At 47.7% G+C, this 21,450-nt stretch overlaps 1 protein-coding gene across 2 annotated transcripts in view; it reads left to right on the top strand.

Moving 5' to 3' along the window:
- Positions 1–21,450, top strand: part of LOC105086567 (steroid sulfatase) — a 137,690-nt gene that overhangs the window by 45,186 nt on the left and 71,054 nt on the right. For both annotated transcript variants that reach the window (XM_031445988.2, XM_031445987.2), the window contains exons 3-6: positions 15,625–15,765; positions 18,677–18,798; positions 18,888–19,010; positions 19,474–19,897. In XM_031445988.2, coding sequence (XP_031301848.1) covers positions 15,625–15,765; positions 18,677–18,798; positions 18,888–19,010; positions 19,474–19,897 — 810 coding nt within the window. The remainder of the gene's footprint in view (positions 1–15,624; positions 15,766–18,676; positions 18,799–18,887; positions 19,011–19,473; positions 19,898–21,450) is intronic.

Below are 21,450 nucleotides of genomic sequence, written 5' to 3'. Positions count from 1 at the left end.
CTGAGTGACCACTTGTGCAAAATGGTGTTTGCCCTCCTAGGGGTCCTGTTTGCTCTCATCTTATACACCCGTTTGTTCCCGTACTTCTTAAATATCAGAGGTCTGAACTGAGAAAAATTATTCCCACTAGGGTCTGACATGTGAAGAGTCAAGTGGAAATTCTCTTCCCGATCTCAAAAACATCTCCGTATCAACAGGCAATAAGTCACACTCCCTTTAGCCCTTGTGACTTCAAGTCCCGCCACTGCTTGCCTGGCTAATTTGTCTTAAATCTTCTTAATTTGATTAAAATCTCCTTCATAGGAGTTGCAGTCAAGCCGCATCTGAATACCAGCATCCTTGTGCCGATGACTACGCTTCTTAAATAAAGAGGGTCTTGCCGCTGAGTTTAATCCTGCTGTTCCATTTACCCATGTCTAAGACCTCATTCGCTTCCACAGCACCATCTGTGTCCCCCACGTGTTGGAGAAATAGTCTTGTTCGTTCATCTAAATCATTGGTTTAATTCATTGAACAGAGCAGGATGTTGAAGCACCTTCTCTAAACCTTTCCCGTTTCCTGCAAGTCTTTTACACCTCAGCCCTCTTTGGGGACATCTGTTTAGGTGGCTACAAGTCATAGACGCTATCGCATGAGATTTTTCAGATCCCAGGCTAAAATTACCGTTCAGTCCATGGCTCTTGTTACCAGGGGTAGAGGTCTGGTAGCTTGACCGTAAAGGATGGGAGATGTCCTTTGCGAGCTCAAGACGCTACCAGAAGTGACCGTCTCCCTTCTGCACCACACACAGACCATCTGTAGAAATATTAATTAGGGCCAGTTCCCTCTGGCTTCAAGGACTTGAATGCAGGGTCCATTCTTCCCCTTTTTTAAAGGCTTGGGAGCTGAGTATGCATGAGGTTCACAGGTATTTCTCTGCTTTAGAGCCTGGCTGCTGGCTCGTTGGGTCTTTCAGGAAAGGTCCTGTTCCCTCTCCTGCCGTGGTTTTGGTGATCTCACGTTCCCATCCTGGCTGGGGGGCAGGGACACGGGTGACTGCCCGTGGTGAAAGCTCAGAGTGCCTTGGGGAGTGGGGCTCTGTTTCCTGTCCCACGCAGCCCTGGTGTACCACCACCCAGGGGGTGAGTGCAGATTTGTAGAAATGGGTCCAAGGGTTGGGTGTAAATGGCTGGCTGGCTGTCTGTCTGGACCTTCTCAGGATCCTGGCTTTCCATGCCTATCAGCCTCCACGCAGCCAAACAGAGCTTTCCATTTCAACTGGCATCGCCCTCCTCCCCACTCCCCCCACCAGGGATGCGAGCAACCAAGGATCTGAGCTTTGCAGGAAGTGTCACCACAGCCTCGGCTCTGGTTCATGTCCGTTTCATGGCATCCTCAGCTTCCCGATGGGTTAAAAAGAAGATGATGATTTTCACTGAGAGCCTCCTGTTGCTGGTGAGAAGGTGAAGTGGTGCAGCCGCTGTGGAAAACGGTCTGGCAGTTCCTCAGTTAGTCAAACATAGAATTTCCACATGACCCAGCCCCACCCCCCCACTCCTAGATACCCACCCAAAAGACTTGTAAACAGGTGTTGAAACAAAACCCTGTACATCCATGTTCATTGCAGCACTAGTTAAAATATCCCTAAAGTGGAAGCAACACAGATGTCCATCAGCAGATGCATGGATACACAAAATGTGTCATGGCCCTACACAGGGGAATATTACTCAGCCCTGAAAAGGACGGAAGCACTGACACAGCCTTCAGTGTGGATGAACCTTGAACACATGATGAGAGAAGCAGACACAGAAGAGAGAAGAGATGAGAGATGAGAAAAGCAGACACAGAAGACCACATACTGTATGATTTCCTTAATAGCAAATATCCAGAATTGGCAAATCCATAGAGAAAGCAAGGTAGCAGTTACCAAGGGCCGGTGGGAGGGGGAAATGGGGCAGTGAGTGCTTAGTGGACGCAGGGTTTTCTTTTGGGGGTGATAGAAACGTTCTGGCCCTAGATGGAGGTGTTGGGTACACAACTTACAGAATGGACTCTGTGCCAGTGAGTGGTCCACTTCCCAGTGGTCTGCATGGGGGGGTTGATAGGACGTGAATTATTCCACAATCAAGAGAGTCGTGGTGATTTTGAGCCTTCGTGCTTTATCTCGTCAATGTGAGCAGGGCAGGGAGTGGTCTCCTTTGGCTTTGTACATCTTAAGTGCAGTGAATGCTGAATGCTTCTTTCATGTCCTATTTCTTTTCTTTTTTTAAATTTTTTTGGGGGGAGGAGGTAATTAGGTTTTTACTGATTGATTTTTTTTAACCGAGGTACTGGGGATTCAACCCAGGACCTTGTGCATGCTGAGCACACACTGTACCACTGAGCTATACCCTCCCCACTCTGCTTCTTTTCTTTGAACGTTTTCCACTGTGCACCTGTGTCTCGAGTGGACAGAGATGTGCTGTCAACATTTGTGTTCTGGGGTGTCCTGGAAGGGTATTTGGGGTCTGAAGGCAAACAGACAGACAGTGTGGATCTGGGGAAGCAAACTCAGACCCCAAGCCCAGAGGCCAGGAGCTGGGGAACTGGTGTGAACGGGGGGCTCTTGGAGGAAACAGAGCAGAGAGATGCGTGGGGTGCCATTCCCCGAACACCTGAGTGTGCTGGGAGGGGAAGTGCTCCGTTCATGGACTCCTGACGCTTAACACGTGCGTTCTGCTTAACCAGACATTTATTGGGCTTTTTTCCATTTATTTTTTAACCATCTTGAAACACAGAGGGTGGTTTCGGAGACAGCAAAGGGACGACGTTTAGCTCTGTTGGAGTCTGTGACTTCCTCTGCCTTGGCTGGTTTCTGAGCCCTCTTCTCTGAGCGGAAGAGGCTGCTAAGGTTCCCGCTCCAGTTTGCGTTCGCTTTTGCCAAGACCCCCGTGGTGGATAGGACAGGGGAGCTGTGTTACGGTGAGTGCCATTTCCACGGGTGCTTCGGCCAAACCCCCAAGAGGCCGCATCGTGAGCCTTGGGGACCTTGCTGGGATGCGGAACGCGGAGACAGCAATGTGAGAATCCCACTCACGGACTCAGTCCAGTGGCTTCCGAGCGGAAAGGTGCGGGCACAGAGGAGGGGCGTGTACAGTTGTAGCAGGCGACGTCTGCTCGCTTCCCGCTGGCTTCATCCACGGGATGCCTCTCTGACTGCCAGAACTTTGAACCCCCGTACAGAATGCTGTTTTAAAATTTTTCAGTCTTCCAAAGCGTATGAAAACGAAAGGAGATGAAGCGTTAGCAGGGATTTTCTCTGTGGTTCGTCAACGTCTATCACTGTGCTGGATTCTGGTCTTTATAGCACAGCTCCATCTCAGAAGGCGCTTTGCTTTTTCATTCAGAGGGGGAAGAAGTGTATCCAAGGGTTAAGATGACCTCTTACCTTAAAAGACAATGCACTCCTTACAAAATAACACTTTTCACAAAACATCCTTCATCAAAGCTCTGTCACGTCAGGTGTCTTCCGGGGAGCACGGGACAGGACTGAACATTTGCTCACGGTAGTGACGGGTTATGACGTGCGGAGTACGGAAATGGCTCATCTTCTTTTGTCTCAGAAGCGAGCCTTTCGATGTCAGTGTCCAGCTGCAAGAGGTTCAACTCCTCAGAATGAAAATAATGCATCAGCAGCAACAAAAATCTCCTTTGTGAAATTTGGGGAAGACATGAAGGTAGTACCATTTATGAAGCATTGATGTTCACAGACGTTTCAACGTATTAACCTAGGGTGATATATGTGTGCATGTGTGTAATCTATTTATCAACTGAGACAGAAGCATATTTTGTCATACTGCTTGTCACAACATATATATATATATATATATTGCATTTTTGTAATTCTATGTATGTATGTGTATATGGTATACACATACATATAGTGTGTGTGTTTGTGTTTGTGTGTGTGTATGTGTGTGTATATATATATATATATATATATATACTGTGCCCAAAGTGCCTTTTTGTTTTTCCATTATTTAAGAATTCAGTGAGTCCAGAACTAGAACAAATCATAATAAAATTTATATGGAACCATCAAAGACCTAGAATTGCCAAAGCATTACTGAAGGAAAAGGAAAGAGGCTGGAGGAATAACTCTCCCAGACTTCAGACAATACTATAGAGCTACAGTCATCAAGACAGCATGGTATTGGTACCAAAACAGACGTATAGACCAATGGAACAGAATAGAGAGCCCAGAAATGAACCCACAAACTTTTCGTCAACTAATCTTCAACAAAGAAGGCAAGAATATACAATGGAATAAAGACAGTCTCTTCAGCAAATGCTGTTGCGAAACCTGGACAGCAGCATGTAAAGCAATGAAGCTAGAACACTCCCTTACACCATACACAAAAATAAACTCAAAATAGATCAAAGACTCAAACATAAGACAAGATACAATAAACCTCCTAGAAGAAAATATAGAAAAAACATTATCTCACATACATCTCAAAAATGTTCTCCTAGAACAGTCTACTCAAGCAATAGAAATAAAAGCAAGAATAAACAAATGGGACCTAATGAAACTTACAAGCTTCTGCACAGCAAAGGAAACCATAACTAAAACAAGAAGACAACCTATGGAATGGGAAAAATTTTTTTGCAAATGAAACCGACAAAGGCTTGATCTCCAGAATATATAAGCAGCTCATACGACTCAATAAGAAAAAAATAAACAACCCAATCCAAAAATGGGCAGAAGACCTAAACAAGCAGTTCTCCAAGGAAGACATACAAATGATCAATAGGCACATGAAAAAATGTTCAATATGACTAATTATCAGAGAAATGCAAATCAAAACTGCAATGAGGTATCACCTCACACCAGTCAGAATGGCCATCATTCAAAAATCCACAAACGACAAATGCTGGAGAGGCTGTGGAGAAAGGGGAACCCTCCTGTGCTGCTGGTGGGAATGCAGTTTGGTGCAGCCACTGTGGAAAACAGTATGGAGATACCTCAGAACTCTAGGAATAGACTTACGTGACCCAGGAATCCCGCTCCTGGGCTTATATCCAGAAGGAACCCTACTTCAAAAAGACACCTGCACCCCAACGTTCACAGCAGCACTGTTTACAATAGCCAAGACACAGAAACAGCCTAAATGTCCATCAACAGGTGACTGGATAAAGAAGAGGTGGTATATTTATACAATGGAATACTACTCAGTCATAAAAACCGACAACATAACGCCATTTGCAGCAACATGGATGCTCCTGGAGAACGTCATTCTAAGTGAAGAAAGGCAGAAAGAGAAAGAAAAATACCATATGAGATTGCTCATATGTGGAATCTAAAAAAAAAAAAAAAAAAGAACATAAATACCAAACAGAAACAGACTCATAGACATAGAATGCAAACTTGTGGTTGCCAAGGGGGCGGGGGGGTGGGAAGGGACAGACTGGGATTTCAAAATGTAGAATAGATAAACAAGATTATACTGTATAGCACAGGGAAATATACACAAGATCTTATGGTAGCTCACAGAGAAAAAATTTGACAATGAATATATATATATGTTCATGTATAACTGAAAAATTGTGCTCTACACTGGAATTTGACACAACATTGTAAAATGATTATAAATCAATAAAAAGAATTTAAAAAAAGAATTCAGTGAGTCGTTACTATGAATAATGACTCACAGATAAAATGAATAAAAGCATTCCAGTTGTTCATAATGTACGTAAGTGAAGTATTTTCTGTTCAGAGCTGTGTGCAGCTCAGAGTGATCACACGTGTTACGAACACGTGCATTCCGTAATTATTTCTAAATATGTAGGTGTTCTCAGATGTGAATCCTGCAGACAGCCCAAAAAACAAGAAAACTGTGTAATAGTGGTCAAAAGTCCAGGGTTAGCGTTAATCGTGATTAATGATTTGGTGTCTCATTGTCTATTTTATCTTTTAAAATTACTCAGTTGCCATCAGCAGAGGAGTGCGTAAACAAAATGTGGTCCATCCCCACAACAGGATGTGATTCGGCCTTAAAAAGGGGGAAGATTCTGACACATGCTACGACACAGGTGAACCATGAGGATGTTGTGGTCAGTGACACACATCAGACACCAAAGGACAAATCCTGTGCGAGTCCACTGGCAGGAGGCACCTGCAGTCATCAGATTCAGGGAGACAGAAAGGAGATTGGTGGGTGCCCTGGGCAAGGCGATCAGAAACTGTTGGGGGGGGTGTCATTTAATGGTGATAGAGTTTCAGTTTTGCAGGGTGAAAAGTTCTGAAGATAGAGGGTGGTGATGGTTTTTAATGAGGTGAACGTACTTCGTGGTCCTCAGCTGTACGCTTAAAAATGATTATGATGGTAAATTTTGGGGGATGGGAATAGCTCAGTGGTAGAACACATGCTTAGCATGCACGAGGTCCTGGGTCCAATCCCCAGTATCTCCATTAAAAAACATAAGGAAAACAAAAAGGAAACATAAAAAAACAAAAAGGAAAAAGAAGATGGTAAATTTTGTTATGTGGATTTTATCACAGTTGCAAATAATTTTCAACTGACTCCACGGGTCATAAAATAAGTAATGCAGCCATGTACGAAGTATAATCGAATCCTCCCTCCAGGCACACGTGGCCCCGCCTACGTCCCGGGCAGTCACTACGGCACACTCTAGACTGGGCAGCTCTCAGGACCTGTCTCTCTAAATGGATCTGGGGTCCCACGGAGCTGAAATGTGACTCCTGCACTCATCCACTCGCCACATGTCCTCCAGCGGGTGATGTCACCTTTCAGCCTCACTTTGCTCACCTGTAAAATGGGTACAGTGCACAGCCTGTTGCATTGGTGGGGACCTGTATAAAACAGACACCTGGAGCTTGGCAGTTTGATGCCGTCTGAAGGGGCTGAGTTGTTCTTGCTGCCTCATTCTGAAGCCTTCTGCCCTCCTTTTCCCCACCAGGGTTGGATTTGTATTTTTCTGCTGGTCTGAACTCCAGGGGCCTTTCAGGGGCCTGACGTGGTGGGGTCTTTAAGAGATGGCAGGACAGTTAGTACCTTTGCTTGAGAAGTTCCCCGGCTCCTGGACTGGACCGGCAGGGACCAGGTGCAGTCACTTCTGTGCCATTACATCAGCCTTTTCTGTTTCTCTGTCTTGGACCTTTGCTGGGACACCTCGTGCAGCTTGAGGTACCCAGAGATGAACTCTGACAACTGGGAGGTGGGGAGGAATGCTTTTCAGGAGGTCAAATAGGATCCAGTGTCAAATGCTCCTCAGACTCCAGTTTTCACGGTTTTCCTGGAATGTTCTGCTGTGCGATGATGCCTTGAGAGCTTGTATGTCTTCTATCTAATGAGCAAACCATGCAGACTCGTTTCCAGGCAGACATAGAGAAGAAACATCAGGTGTGGGGGGCAGAAACAGCATGGGGTGTTAGGCACGCGAGGAGCCCTTTTATTGTACGAGGCAGAAATGAGGCAGTCTGCAGGGACCGGTGCTGATGGCTCATGGGTGGCTGCTGGGGGCTGGGAGCTGGGGGCGTCGCGCTGGGCTCCTTGCCGACAGCCCTCCCTCCTGTCTTGGGCTGCATCCGCTGGACCAGGGAGCCAGGGACGATGTGACTCAGGGCTAGCAGATTCTTCAAACGTGCGGAACAGAGTGTCTCCCCAACTCTTCTGCAGATTTCGGATGTCCACGTAGACGTTGGGCAAGACTCACTTTTTAAAAAATAACTTTCTTTGTGAATACTCTTTTTTAAAAATTTGTATGTGTGTGTGTATGTATGTATATAATTGAAGTCTAGTCAGTTTACAATGTTGTGTCAGTTTCTGGTGTACAGCTCAATGCTTCGGTCATATCTGAACATACATATATTCATTTTCATAATCTTTTTCTCCTTAAGTTAGTACAAGATATTAAATATAGTTGCCTGTGCTATACAGAACTTGTTGTTTATTCTATGTATGTTAATATCGGCAAACTCAAACTCCCAATTTATCCCTTCCCCCTCCGGTAACCATACGTTTGTTCTCTATGTCTGTGAGTCTGTTTCTGTTTTGTAAATAAGTTCATTTATCTTTTTTTTTTTTTTTAGGTTGCGCATATAAGTGATCTCATACGGTATTTGTGTTTCTCTTTCTTGCCCACTTCACTTAGAATGACGATCTCCAGGTCCATCCATGTTGCTGCAAATGGCACGATTTTATTATTTACTTATGAATACTCCTTACAGCATTGATTTAATTGTACTACGTGTACTGCAGTAGGCTGAAAACCACAGAGACCAGACCAACCAGCCAGGGTTGCACAGGCAGTGAAAACACTGAATACATGAGAATATTTAGTTTAGAAGAATCACAAGCGATCCAAATAGGTTATAAATCAATAGAAACAGTGTTTAGACACATATTCAGATGGGGTTTTTGCTGTCCTAGTGTCAGACTATTTTTCTTCACAAATTTAAAACAGGACATCTATTAGACAACACTTTGTGGACCTAATTTCATAGATACGTAGCTTGAATTGAACAAAAACTGCATTTCTTCTAAACAAAATATGCTTTGCAATACAGGTTTTTCTTTGTTTTCAATAACCCTTTTCCCCATCAAGCAAATAGATCGGGAGCATTTTGGTTGCCCTGGTAAACTTTCCATTATGTAAGCGCAGTGTTAATTTTCCTTTAATGAACAAATTTAATGTAATTACATCTCTAGTTATGAAAATGTTCTTTTGTCTCTCTGCTTCATAGTAATTCTGTTTTAGGAATAGCTACTTCTTTGAAAAAGTTTTTTTCTTCTGCTTGCTTTTTTGCCAAATTAAGGTTGTTGAGAAAAATAATTTAATATTTTCCAGGAGGGGAAATTATTCTGTTTTTCAGAAGTTAATGTGCCATACTTTTGATATCTTGGAGCACTTCCATTTAATTTTTAAGCACTTTTATCAACTACCTCTGTTTTAATAGTTTGAAACATCTTTATAAACACCTTGCTCTAATCCATGTTTGTGGGGAAAAAAAAGTTCCGGTTACTTCAGACAGTAATAATGTAAATGCAGGGGGATTCTAAGTGGCTATTAAGAAACGTAAAATTTCAAACATTCTCCCTTGGGCTGGTTGCTATTTCTCACGGTAGCCCTAATATCTACCCAGGCACGTTTTGGAGATATAATTAATGCTCCACTGTCCCGGCGAGCTAACCAAAACCATCTGGCAGTTCAGAAATGAATATAGATACTAATAATTATTAATGGGGTTTTACCCTATTGGATTTCAGTTAAAAAGTTCTACACCTGAACTAGCCCTCTCACTGAAAACACAGAAAGTTGAAATGATTTTTTTTTTCCAAAGGTCATACGTATATAGAATGGATTCTTAAGACGGTGACATCTTGGCACAGAGAGGGTTCAAAATCTTAAATCCTACGTGTTTTCTGCCCTCCTGGTGCTGTTTGACGGCTAACAGCCGCAATCTTGTTCCACAGAGCAAGTGTGAAGTACTGTTCACTGCCCTCTCTTTTTAAATCTTTTACCTTATTTTATTTTATTTTATTTTTTATTGAAGGGTAGTCAGTTACAATGTGTCAGTTTCTGGTGTACAGCGTCATGTCCCAGTCACGCACATATACGCCCTTTCTTTCTGACACTTCCTCTCTAGTCAGTTACCAAGCTCTATTGATGGCATCTCAGTGCAGTTCTGTTCTGCTCTGTCGCCTCTCCCCACCTCGTCTGGGTACCACCCTCTTTGTAGGGTCATGGCCATCATCTTCACATCCGCCACAGCCTCTGCCCGTCTGTCCATCACAGAGTAGCAGAAGGACCATCTGAGAAAGGAAATCAAACCTGCCTTTCACTCCCTGATTAAAATCTTCACAGTCCCTCCATCACTTCTAGATAAAGAGGAATATCCTTAGTAGGCTGACTACACCCTCCCTGTCTGACCCCTGCTATTTCTTAGACTTTTCCCCCCCTCATAGTAGGAGAAAAGACAGTTTTTCATGAAAGAACAAAAACAAACCAAAAAAAACCCACCAAGGCACGCAGTCACAGCAGTGCTGTGCATTCAGCCGTTGACACAAGCACAGGAAAAAAAAAAATCATCAAACCATGGAGAGAAATACTGTAGCTGAGTGGTTCTCCGAATAGCTGGTTTATGTTTGTTTGTTTTTTCCTTCTGTATGCTTAGCCTGTAAGTCAATATAGAAGAAAAATTTTATTTGGAAACAAAAAATCAGATTCAATTTTTGTGTGCAGTAAAAGCAGAGTAGCCCAAAGCAGGTGTCTGAAGAGCTGGATTTGGGGTGGAACTTTACTTGAGACTCACACAGAGCCTGAGTTTTGCTCCGTTTAATCTCTTAACCACATCTGTCTGGGCTGCTACGGACTTTCTTCCTCTTCTAGCATTTTCAATTTTCAATTGTAAAACAAATTCATTTTTTACATGTTTGTTGAGCTGAGCCACGTATCTCTAAATTACTTACATAAATTCTGACCACTTACTCATAATGAAACATTTTCTTAAAATGGGTCCATCATGACCTTGTGAGTCACCACCATGGAAAGCTTTTTTCAGGTCCTCATCAACACAACTGAACTCCTCATCTTCAGCTGTTATACTTTGTATTAGTTATCTACTGCTGTGTAACAAATGACCCCATCCCAAACTTAGCAGCTTAATGCAACAGACATTTGTTATCTCCCAGGCACTATGGGTCGGGAACCCAGGCACAGCTTAGCATGCTCTTCTGCTCTGATGAAGGTACCAGCCAGGGCGGTGGTCTCATCTGATGGTTCAATGTGGGCAGGGTCCATTTATAACCTCACTGAGATGGTTGTGGGCAGGGTTGAGTTCCTTGTAGGCTGTTGGCCTGAGAGTCCCAAGCTGGCCTCCCTCAGTTCCTCGTCATGGGATCTCTCCAGTGTGGCAACTCAGTTCATCAAAATCCAGCATGAGGTAGAATCTGCTAAAAAGATAGAGGTTATCGTGTTTTGCAACCTAATCACACAAGTGATGTCCCACCACTATGTCCATCTTCTGTTGGTTGGGACCGAGTTGCAAGGTCCAGCCACGGGGAGGGGGTTATGCAAGATGTGAATCCCAGGGTTGGTGTCATTAGGCCATCTTTTAGTTGCCCCCCACATTTTCTTTAAAGCTTTATTCTGCTACTTATTATTGGTTACACAGAACTGTAATGACAGTGCTGATAGCTACAACTAACAAGTCGTGGCCCCTGTGAGTCCCTAACTGAATCATAGTGGTACGTACACCATGTTATCCTCACAGTCATCCCCATTTTACAGAAGAAAATGTCGACCAAGAGGCTAATGAACACCCCATGGTTTCTCTGCTAGGAAGTAGGGGAGCCGGGATTGAGATCTAATCTGCAGGGACCCCGTCTGTCAGTCTGCTGCTCGTTTTAGTGGGTTCTGGGCTCACGGACTCCCTCCCTGGGCCAGTTGGGTCCTTGCAGAGCGGTTCTGTGTCTCATTCAACCATGAAACCACCACGAGACTGTCATGATGTCTCTTTGCCAGTTCTTAATGCCATAAGCATTTGTTAAATTGAAATGGATCTGGTTGAACTGTCAGTGAATGACTTTTAGTTGCAGGGGTATAGGTAGATTAGAATACTCCCAAAAAGTTACATTTGTCTCGCACTGCATCATTTTGGAAGCTTTTTATTTCTTTTTATTCTTGGAGGAAGGGAATGTTCTTTTTTTTTTTTTCAAGCTTAATTAAGGTATAATTGGCCAGTAAAACTGTATGTATTTAAAATGAAAATACAGCGATTCGATATAGGTGTACATTATACAGTGATTACCACAGTCAAATTAATTAACACATTCGTCACCTCACATAGTTAACAGGTTTTTTTTTCAAATGGTTAGAAGAATGCTTAAGATCTACTGTTTAAGCATATTTCAAGTCAATAGCACAGTATTATTAACTAGTTACCTTGCTGTGTGTTGCTTCTCAGAAGTTGCTCATCTTCTAACTGGAAGTTTATACCCTTGGACCAACATCCCCCCAGTTCTCCTCCCGCCTTGACCCATGGCAACCACCATTATACCCTCTGCTTCTGTGAATTCAACATTTTTTTTAGATTCCGCACATGAGTGAGACCATGTATTTTATGTGATTCCGCAGTTGGCTTATTTCCCTTAGGATAACGTTCTCCAGATGTATCCATGTTGTTGCACATGGCCGGGTTTCCCTCTTTTTGAGGCTGACTAACATTCCATGATACCATGGAATTCTCTTTATCCATTCATCCATCCCTGGATGCTAAGGTTGTCTCTGTATCTTGACTATTGTGACTAAAGCTGTAATGAAGTGGAGTATGGGTATGTCTTTCTGAGATCCTGACTTCATGGAAACCCTCTATTTCCAGCCTCTCAGTGGACTGCTCGATGCCACAGATGGCATCTCGGTGATACACAACTCACCCAAGTAGATCACGCTTGTTGCCCAAGACCTCATGACTGCCGGCCTGAGCTGAGACCCCTGACTCTTAAGCCTCCACTCCTTCCTCTACCTCCCAAGAAACAGAAAAGCCACCCAAGAGAGCACTCGAGAGAGAGTTGGGAATGAGAGGGTGGTTCCTAGAAGTGCAGATGGAATGGTCACATTTCCCTGGCTCGTTATCTTTAGAGGAAGGGCGAGGGTGCCGAGTTTGCATTTATGGAAAGGTCTTTGGAAGGGGGGTAGATGAGTGGGGAGACTGATCGAGAGAGAGAAAGGTGTAGCTCCAAGTTGTCCTCGCCTGGGGGTGAGGATGCTTTCGTCCGGGCAAGATGACTGGAGAAGGAATCTCTGATGAAAAGGCACAGCTGGGGAGATGGGCCGCGAGGACCAGAGACAGATGAGCGAGATCAGGCAAGAGGAGAAGGAATATTCGGAGGCTCGGGTCCTCTTTGAAGAGCCCCTGGGAGAGTGTTGCCCATGTGCGCAGGAATCCAAGGACTTCTGTGACCGGTGGGGGGATGTTATGGCCTGGGAACGTTATGTGTTAGCATTGAACATGTGCTTGTGGGCGCGAGGAGAAGTTCAGTCATTCTGATGGGTTGCACTTTCCAAATCCTCACACAGAAGCCAAGCTGCCCGCCTGTGAGAGCACAGGGAGTGACTTGTAATCATGTTACGTCCAGGAGCAAAGTTTCACTGATGATTTTATAGACGGTGAGAAGGGTGACAGGCGGATAGTAAATGGGTGGTTCTCCACTGGGGGTGATTGTGTCCCCCAGGGGATAGGTGGCAGTGTCTGGAGACATTTTGGTTGTCATGACACAGGGTGAGAGGGTGGGCTCCAGGCATGGAGTGGCTGGAGGCCAGGGACACTGCTGAACACCCGCCAGGGAGCTGCCCAGGCCCCATCACGGGGAATCGTCCCATCTCCCCCACACTGAGAATCATCCTGTCCCGAATGTCAGTGCTTCCAAGGCTGAGAAACCCTGATCACTGTCTGCTCAGTCATGTGACAAATAGGTGTTCTTATTTTCTTCACGGAGGTGACTTGATGAAGATGTAGGCAAAGCACCCAGAAAACTGTGGTTGTAAAATACGACATTTTGTTTATTTTCTACATAAAGTGAACCACGATAATGTGAAGTCCTTAGAAACACACGACCACGGCGTCTTGGCCGTTGATTTCTTGGGTCTGAAAGCTCTAGGCTGCCTTCTTAGGGAAGGCAAGAGGTCGGGAAGCACACTCTTCTCTGTGTTGCTGGTACTAGTTTTCATGCCGTCAAAGCCGTGTAGGGAGCCCTGAGCCCCCAGCCCTAAGCATTTCGCAGGCATCACGAATGGGCATCCTCAGTAATCTTCAGAACCTCTTGGGTGTCTCACGCTGTATATTTAGAGACAGATGCTAAATTCTAAATCCTCCCTGTTACCCACAGTAGGGTCATTGCAACTGCTGCAACTCCTGAAAACAGACTTTCCTGACCTTTCTCGTTTTCTCTTTGGTTGAGTCAGAGGGAGGAGTTTTAATTCAACAGAGTGAACGTGGATTCTTGGTTTCATGCAGTTTTCTTTGGTACTTGTTCAACCAGCCACGGCCCTCATGGTGCCTCCCGTCCAGGTAGGAAGGAGAGAAACCTTCCAATCTTACATCCACAGAAGCTGTCTTTACTCATTTGCTCAGTGACCAAATATTAGCTGTTTAGTGTCAAAGAGTGTGTTCCCAGAGAAGCAGCTTCTGGCATCCTCTGAGACTCTCTCTGGGGGAGCTGAGGGTGGCAAGCAATGCTGGTGTGATGGGAAAGGGGAGTGCAGACTAAGGCCAGGTGGTTCTGCCAGGGCACACCCTGACAGGCGCCTTTGTGCTCCTGAGACCCCGTGTTGAGAGTCAAAGCACAAAGAGAGAACAGAGGGCCAGCAGTGCTCAAAAGGGCCCAGTTGCAAAATCCAGGAGAATTTTCCCATCTCCAGAGCTTTCATCCCGTCTGCAAAGCCCCTTTTGCCACGTAAGGTAACACAGTTAGAGGGTCCAGGGATGCAGGCGTGAATGTGTTTGCGGACAGGGCTGTCGGCCGCCTCCCACACCAGGTGTGAGGGTCAGCTTGATGGAGAAGAAGGAAACAGATACAAGAATGGGGAGGACGAACGTCGGGGTGGCTGGGTTGGCGTCCAGGTGTCCTTGGAAGGCAGCACCGTGTTGTTTTCTCAAACGAAACCACCACAGGATTCCGGCTCCACGTGGCTGTCATGCCTCATGCAGAGACCCACAGCTCTGGTGGGATCCATGTGTCCCAGGCCCCTCCACACCCCAGTGAGTTCCCGATGCCATAGGTTCTGCTAAGGTCTTGTCTCGCTTGCCTGAGTCCTGAGTTCTCTTGGGGTGAGAGCAAGCTCGGGTGGGTGCGTCCTTCAGCCTGGCCCCTTGGTCTGGCCCGTGGGCATTTAACCGCACCCAAGGGATGAGGCCTGAGGAGGCTTCTGCCCCCGGCTGCGCCGATCCTGGCGGGTCCTGTCCCTCTTCTGAGTATTCACTGGGCTGTTTCTGTGGGCATCAGGGAGGGAGTTCCAGGTGTGCACCTTCCAGCGGTGTCTTCTCCCAGAGTCCTGCAGCCCGTAGTTCCCGACCAGAGTGCAGTGCCATCGGGTGGGTGTTGGGTGAACGGGTTCCCCTCCTCCGGTGTGCTGGCTGCCCCCCATGAGCTGGCGCCCGGAGCTGCCCCAGGCTCTGAACTTTGCGTACCTGGAGTTTGGAAAGGTTTGCGTCAGGCCCACGTGTACATGTTGCCTTGTAAAGGCTGCTACTCTGACACTTACAGCTAATTTTAGAAACCATTTCACATTGAGAGTTTGATGGCCCCGGAATGACTGTCTTTCCACGGTTAGCGGGTGACAGAGCCCGCCTTCCGTAAAGACATGATTGTGCTTTCATTTCTCCAGACAGAGTCTGTATTTCAGTTTGGGATAGAAAGGAGAGGTCGCACGACGATCCAGGGAGAAGGGCATGTTTGGTTTTGGAAACAACCATGCAGGAAAGAGAGGCTACAATTCAGTTTGGAGCCCGCATGGTCCGGGGCTGGCAGGGTGCGGGTAGAGAGCGCCCTCTTCTAGAAGAAGGGGAGGGTCCCAGAGAAGGAGAAGGGTCCCCCTCATGCCGCCAGCACCCCTCACGCGTCTCTTCCCCTCTGCCCTCTGCAGGAAGATGAGGACCCTTCTGCTCGTGATCCTGTTCCTGTGTGGGGCCCGGAGCCATGCGAAGTCAAGGCCCAACTTCGTCCTGTTCATGGCGGACGACCTTGGCATTGGGGATCCTGGTTGCTATGGAAACAAGACCCTCAGGTGGGGCGACGCGGCTGCCGTATGAACACAGGCCTCCCTTCGTAGGGCGTCACCCCATGACGGGGGACACGAGTTCGCAGGGCACAGGCCGCGTGGAGACGTTTACCGCCCCCCAGACTGCACACCTGGGCGTGTGACGTTACACATACGGGCGTCAGGAAGGGAGGTGTGATGGCGTTTCCTGTTGGAATCACCGTCGGCGGTTGGATAAACTCCAAAGGCGCACTGGGGAGACATTCACAGTCATTCTTTCTTCCTCGCCGCTACTACGCTGCTTTTTCACTCCCTTGTTTTAACTCCGTTTGGTTCACTTCTTGTGTTTTGCCTTCTTTTTCGGCGTGTGGCTCTGGTCCCAGCGGGGCCCCGTGCCACCCGGCGTGTGAACCGCTCATTTGCACCTCCCGACCTGCTTCCTGCTCTGGCCCAGGCTGTTCTGGATGGGCAGGCTGGGGACAGCTGTCCCAAGGACACGGGGCACGTTTGATGATGACAGAACTTTCCAAGGACCAGGGCAGACGGCAGTGGGAGGAAAAACAAAACACACAACAGGAACCGGACCCAGGGACAGAGGACGGCGTTGCGTGGGTCCCTTTGGTTTAGAATCGAAGTCGGTCCTTTTGCAGAAGAATATTGGCATTAGTGTTGCACCTTCTCTCTCTCTTTTTTTTTCTTTTTTAACTTTCCCTTAAGTTTTTTAAATCTCTTTATGATCACGGAGGAGGGTTGACATAATGCTGAGTCTTTGCAGGGCTTCATGTCGCACATGACTATTGCGAACGGAATTAAAGGAGAGGAGGGTTCCACTAGAATTTTCTTGTAAGATCTGTGAATAATTACTCTCTGAAGCTCAGGACGATGGACAGCTAAGGGTCGCACGGTTGGATTTTTCGTCACTTTGTTCCCTGGGAACCCTCATCGTCTTACCAGCATGACCGCGCCTCTGGGGAACTGCGTTTCCGTGTTACTGTCAGATCAAACAAAATGAAGTGAATTATTCTTTGGAGGAGAGCGGGCCAGTGAGACGCAGCCAGACGTGTGTCAGTTCCCACCCGAATCTGTGCATCACATGTTCCTTCTTATTTAAGATGTGTGCTGACCTATGACACTTGTTAGATTTTAAAAAAAACAAGTATTCAGTGTTCTCTTAAAATTTTAGCGGACCACGTATGTTTCCTTCCCCACCTTTTGTGAAAAGTTTAGCTCTCACTGTTTGGCATTTTTTGATATGAACCTTGTTATTAATTTAATTTTTTAATCAACGTCATGACTTCTCTTTTTTTCATTTGAAGTATTATTTTTAAATAGCACAAGATATTAGTTTAATATTCGACATGATAGTCCTCAAGTTTGCTGAGGTAGCAGGTAATTCTCCCTACTAAGCTGTCTTAATTACAAAGTTGCAGTCAAGCCTTTAAGGTTCAGAGTCTACCAGTTACCAAAAGAAAACAAACAAAAAAAAGCTATAAAATCCCAGAAAAGAATTCACGTCCATATTACCCTAAATCTGACTTCCTCTCCTTATGAGAGTCCGCTGATTTCTAGTTGTTCTTTTTTATTTTGCGGGGAGGTGGGAGATGCGTGTAATCAGGTTTATTTGTTCGTTTAATGGAGGTACTGGGGATTGAACCCAGGACCTTGTGCATGCCAGACAAGCACCTTACCACTGAGCTATACCCTCCCCCTCCTAGAGCCCACTGCTTTCTGAAGTATGTTTTTTCATTTTACATTTTATAACATCACAGTGTTGAATAATCAAATTTCTCGGTGCCCAGTCTAGTCACTGGGAGGTTTAAGTCAGATGCACAGACAGGTTCTGCAAGGGACAAGATGAATGCCCCCACCCCTTAGGCAGCCGTCTTGCAGGGAGTGCGGTGAGCCACGCCATCCCTTTACTGGGAGGCGGCTACCTTGGTGGGGGCTACAGAGGGGCCTTCTCCACGTGAGACAGGCCCCTCCCAGCGGACAAGGAGGCCATGGGGACGGAGGTGTCCCATCTACACTCAGAACTGAAGTGTAGAAGACGTAGAGCCTGGCAGAGAGGCAAGGTCTGGGGTTCATGTCGGGGGATGTGGGATAGCCTCTCGGCCTGGTCGCAGACCTGATGGACCTTCATTTCTCAGTGCTGAGGAGTCTGGCATGACTTCCTACGGTTCTGGGCCCAGCCGTTCCTGGAGAAGAGGCCCCAGGATGGTCTGTCTTATGTAACGTGTCATTCTAGAAGTGAGCCCACGAACAGGGGTTCATTTGTGTTAAAAGCCCTGAGCCCACAGAGGGTGAGTGACTCACCGCATGTCGTGGTTTCACACTGGCATGTGTCCATCTGTCCTGGAGTCTGTGAGCCCCTTTGTTACCGTTCACTGGCCGGTGCACGTGGGCCCCATTCTCTCTTTCTCCAGGGAATTCTCTCACCACCCCCCCTTCTTCCTGGGGGCACGTGGAAATTAGACAGAGCAGGTGATAGCTGGGTCGGACCTGCTCTTTGGCTGTGGTTGAGAAGAGAAGAGTCAGGCTGCCCCCAGAGCTTTCGTTCGGGGGCACAAGGGAACAGGGTAGGGGGCCCAGGTGAGGGAGGGCTGAGACTTTGACCCATCTCCCTCCCCCTCCTCACAGCAGCCCATCCTCGAGACTTGGGTCCTCGCTTGTAAACCAGGCCTCGGGGAACTGAAGCTCAGAACCTCCCAGGGTGGGCTCAGGCCCCTGGAGCGGGCAGACCTGGACCCCGTTGTCCCCCGCGGGGCTTTGTTCTCACTCTGAATCTTGGCTGTGTGTCACTGCTCCCCTCCCCCTCCCCTCCCCAACTGCACACAGCCCTCAGCGTCCCCATATTCCTGCGAAGTGACTAGCTTTACGAAGCCACAGAGAAGGCTTTCTTTCCAAGGTCACGATGGATGACGTGAGTCTTTTGTTCCAGGACTCCCAGCATTGACCGGTTGGCCAACGAGGGGGTGAAACTCACTCAGCACCTGGCGGCCTCGCCCCTGTGCACGCCCAGCAGGGCGGCCTTCTTGACCGGCCGCTATCCCATCCGATCAGGTAACCTCCCGGCTTCGTTACTGTGGCCCTGGTCCTCCAGCCAGTCTTGATGGCTCTCCCGTCTTAATGGCTGATTTCTCCTGCTTCAGGGATGGCATCTCAGTCCCAGGTGGGGGTTTTCCTCTTCTCGGCCTCTTCTGGAGGACTTCCCCCCAGTGAGATTACATTCGCCAAGCTTCTGAAGACTCAAGGCTATTCAACAGCTCTGATAGGTACGGGCCGCTGAGGGGGAGGCGAGGACCGGGACGAGATGAGTGCAAGGGTGGGGAGGGCGCGAGAGCAGCCTTCTTAAGGGTGACGCTGCTGACACAGTTTGCACAACTGTAAATAGGGAAGACATGATTTCGGTTCTAAATTAAAGCACCATGCTCCTGTGTGTGCTATTTGAGTGTGTAGATGGGCATCCTTCCCTGTGTACGTGTGTGGATGGATGGGTGACAGATGGAAAGATAGGTGAGATAGTTGATGGAGACAGGGATAGATAGTTCAGTTGATGAAATGGATGGTGGGTGGAGGGAAAGGACGGTTTGTGGGAAAGGAAGTGAACGTGGTCGAGTAGGGTTTGGCGGATGGATGTGCAGAAAGAGCCCACTGTGCTGTGCGTGGGGGCCGGCGGCGGACCTTCACGTCAGGGTGTTCACTGGGACTAAACGTGCCGCCCATTTGTCTGCTCAGGGAAGTGGCACCTGGGGACCAGCTGTCAGAACAGAACCGACTTCTGCCACCACCCCTTAAGCCACGGCTTCGACTACTTCCACGGGCTCCCGGTGACCAACCTGAGGGACTGCAAGCCTGGAGACGGCACTGTCTTCACCGCGGCCTTCCAGCTGCTGGTCTTCTCGCCCCTGCAGGTCATCGGCGTCACGCTGCTCACCCTGGCAGTGCTCAAGTGCCTGGGGCTGCTCCGTGTGCCCCCTGTCGCCTTCTTCTGCCTCCTCTTCCTGGCCGCCCTGATCCTCGTCCTCCTGCTGGCCTTCCTCCATTACTTCCGGCCCCTGAACTGCTTCCTGATGAGGGACCACGAAATCAGCCAGCAGCCCATGTCCTACGACAACCTCACGCAGCGGCTGACGGCGGACGCGGCCCAGTTCCTACAACGGTGGGTGTCGCCTCCGGTCCCCATGCTGCCAGGGAGACAGAACACGTGATTTCGGGTATCTCCACGGGGGAGGGGGTGTTGCCGGAGATTAGGTTCTTGTCTCTCCGCAGAGAGAACTCAGAGATGGGACACAGAGGTCAAGAAAGTAAAGTGAGGATTTGTGAAGTGATAGGACGCTCTCAAGGGGAGAGCGGGCAGGCTCAGGTGAGCGGCTGCCCTGAGTTTCTTTGGCAAGTTGGTTACACAGGGTGTAAAAATGAATGGGCGGAATACATTGAGGGGGGTTTGGTGTGGGGTCCTATTCCCTGATTTTCATCCCAACTCTACCTTCTCGAGGGTGGGAGAGAGTTTCGTCCTTATTTAATCTGGATCACAAGTGTCACGGCGGCGGTGCGTGGTGGGTACTTCTAATCTGCAAGGCTAATTTTGTTGTAATGAGGTCATAGTGAGCAGAAGGCTACATTCAGACACTGCAGATTCCTGCCCTTTCCCGCTTTTTTGTCAGCCTCCAGGGCACTTGCCAGCCTACAGTGTGTGACTACTTCTCAGCCCAGAGGTTCCTGCTTTCCTTTCTCTGCCCACGGGACCCCTGGTGCTTACATGATGTTGATTTTCCTGTATTTGGCCCCCTGCCTCTCTTTTTGCCCAATTCCTGCCATCTGGCCCGTGTCCCCCTTTCTCTGCTCATGTCTAGCTGTCTTCCTGCTCTGACAGAAGCACGGGATGGTCCTCCTCACCACGTTTCCCCTCCCATGCTTAGTGGATTTCCCCAGCCTGGCTCTCTGCAGGATGGATGGGGGAAATGAAATGGCATGTATTGGGGGCTGCGGGGGTGGTCTCAGGAATAACGATGCTGTAGGCTCTCCCCACAGACACTTTGCCAGTTTTCCCATGTCCTGTGCTTGTGAAGCCACACCCCAAAAAGTTCTGTGGGGTGACAGCTGTGGGAAGAGGGGACTGGGTATCAACACAGTCTTGAATCTTCCAATGGGCGAGCAAGAGAGGAAAAGGAACTGTGCGTTGTTGACTGTACACGCTGCCCTTGTGATGTGAACGGTGTGGAGAGAGCCAAGCGTTCTAGGCACGTTTCTGAGCAAAACCACCCTGTGAGGGCACTGGGTGATCCCTCTGGGGTCTGTTAGAGCTGCTTGAGTTTATACTTTTGGGGGACTGCAGTCAGCCAAGGGCATAACCAGGAACAGAGACACTGACACAAGTCTCTCTCAGTAACACTTGCTGTTAAAAACTAACAAAATGTTTTGTTCCCTTTGTAACGTGAGAGGACAGTCGACAGACAAAGATGGAAACTCGGTGTGGAAATCAGATGTTTGGTCTTGGTGGGTCCTTGCTACGCCCGTGAGAGCGGGTCTGTTCAGGCAGCAGAGAGTGGAGAAACCTCGTAAGATGGTGCGTTGAATGATGTAACGTAATTCGACTCTTTAGAGAAGGGGGAGGTGTTACATGGCCGTCGTGCTCGTGAACATCTATGTCTGTGATTCTGCACGTGGAGGTACCATTGGGTTATCATGCCTTCAGTAAGCCTAGCCATCTGC

Source organism: Camelus dromedarius, chromosome X, assembly GCF_036321535.1.
Source record: "Camelus dromedarius isolate mCamDro1 chromosome X, mCamDro1.pat, whole genome shotgun sequence".
Taxonomy (NCBI): Eukaryota; Metazoa; Chordata; class Mammalia; order Artiodactyla; family Camelidae; genus Camelus; species Camelus dromedarius.
The sequence above is the reverse complement of the archived record's forward strand: the minus strand, read 5'-3'. Positions and strand labels throughout refer to the sequence as shown.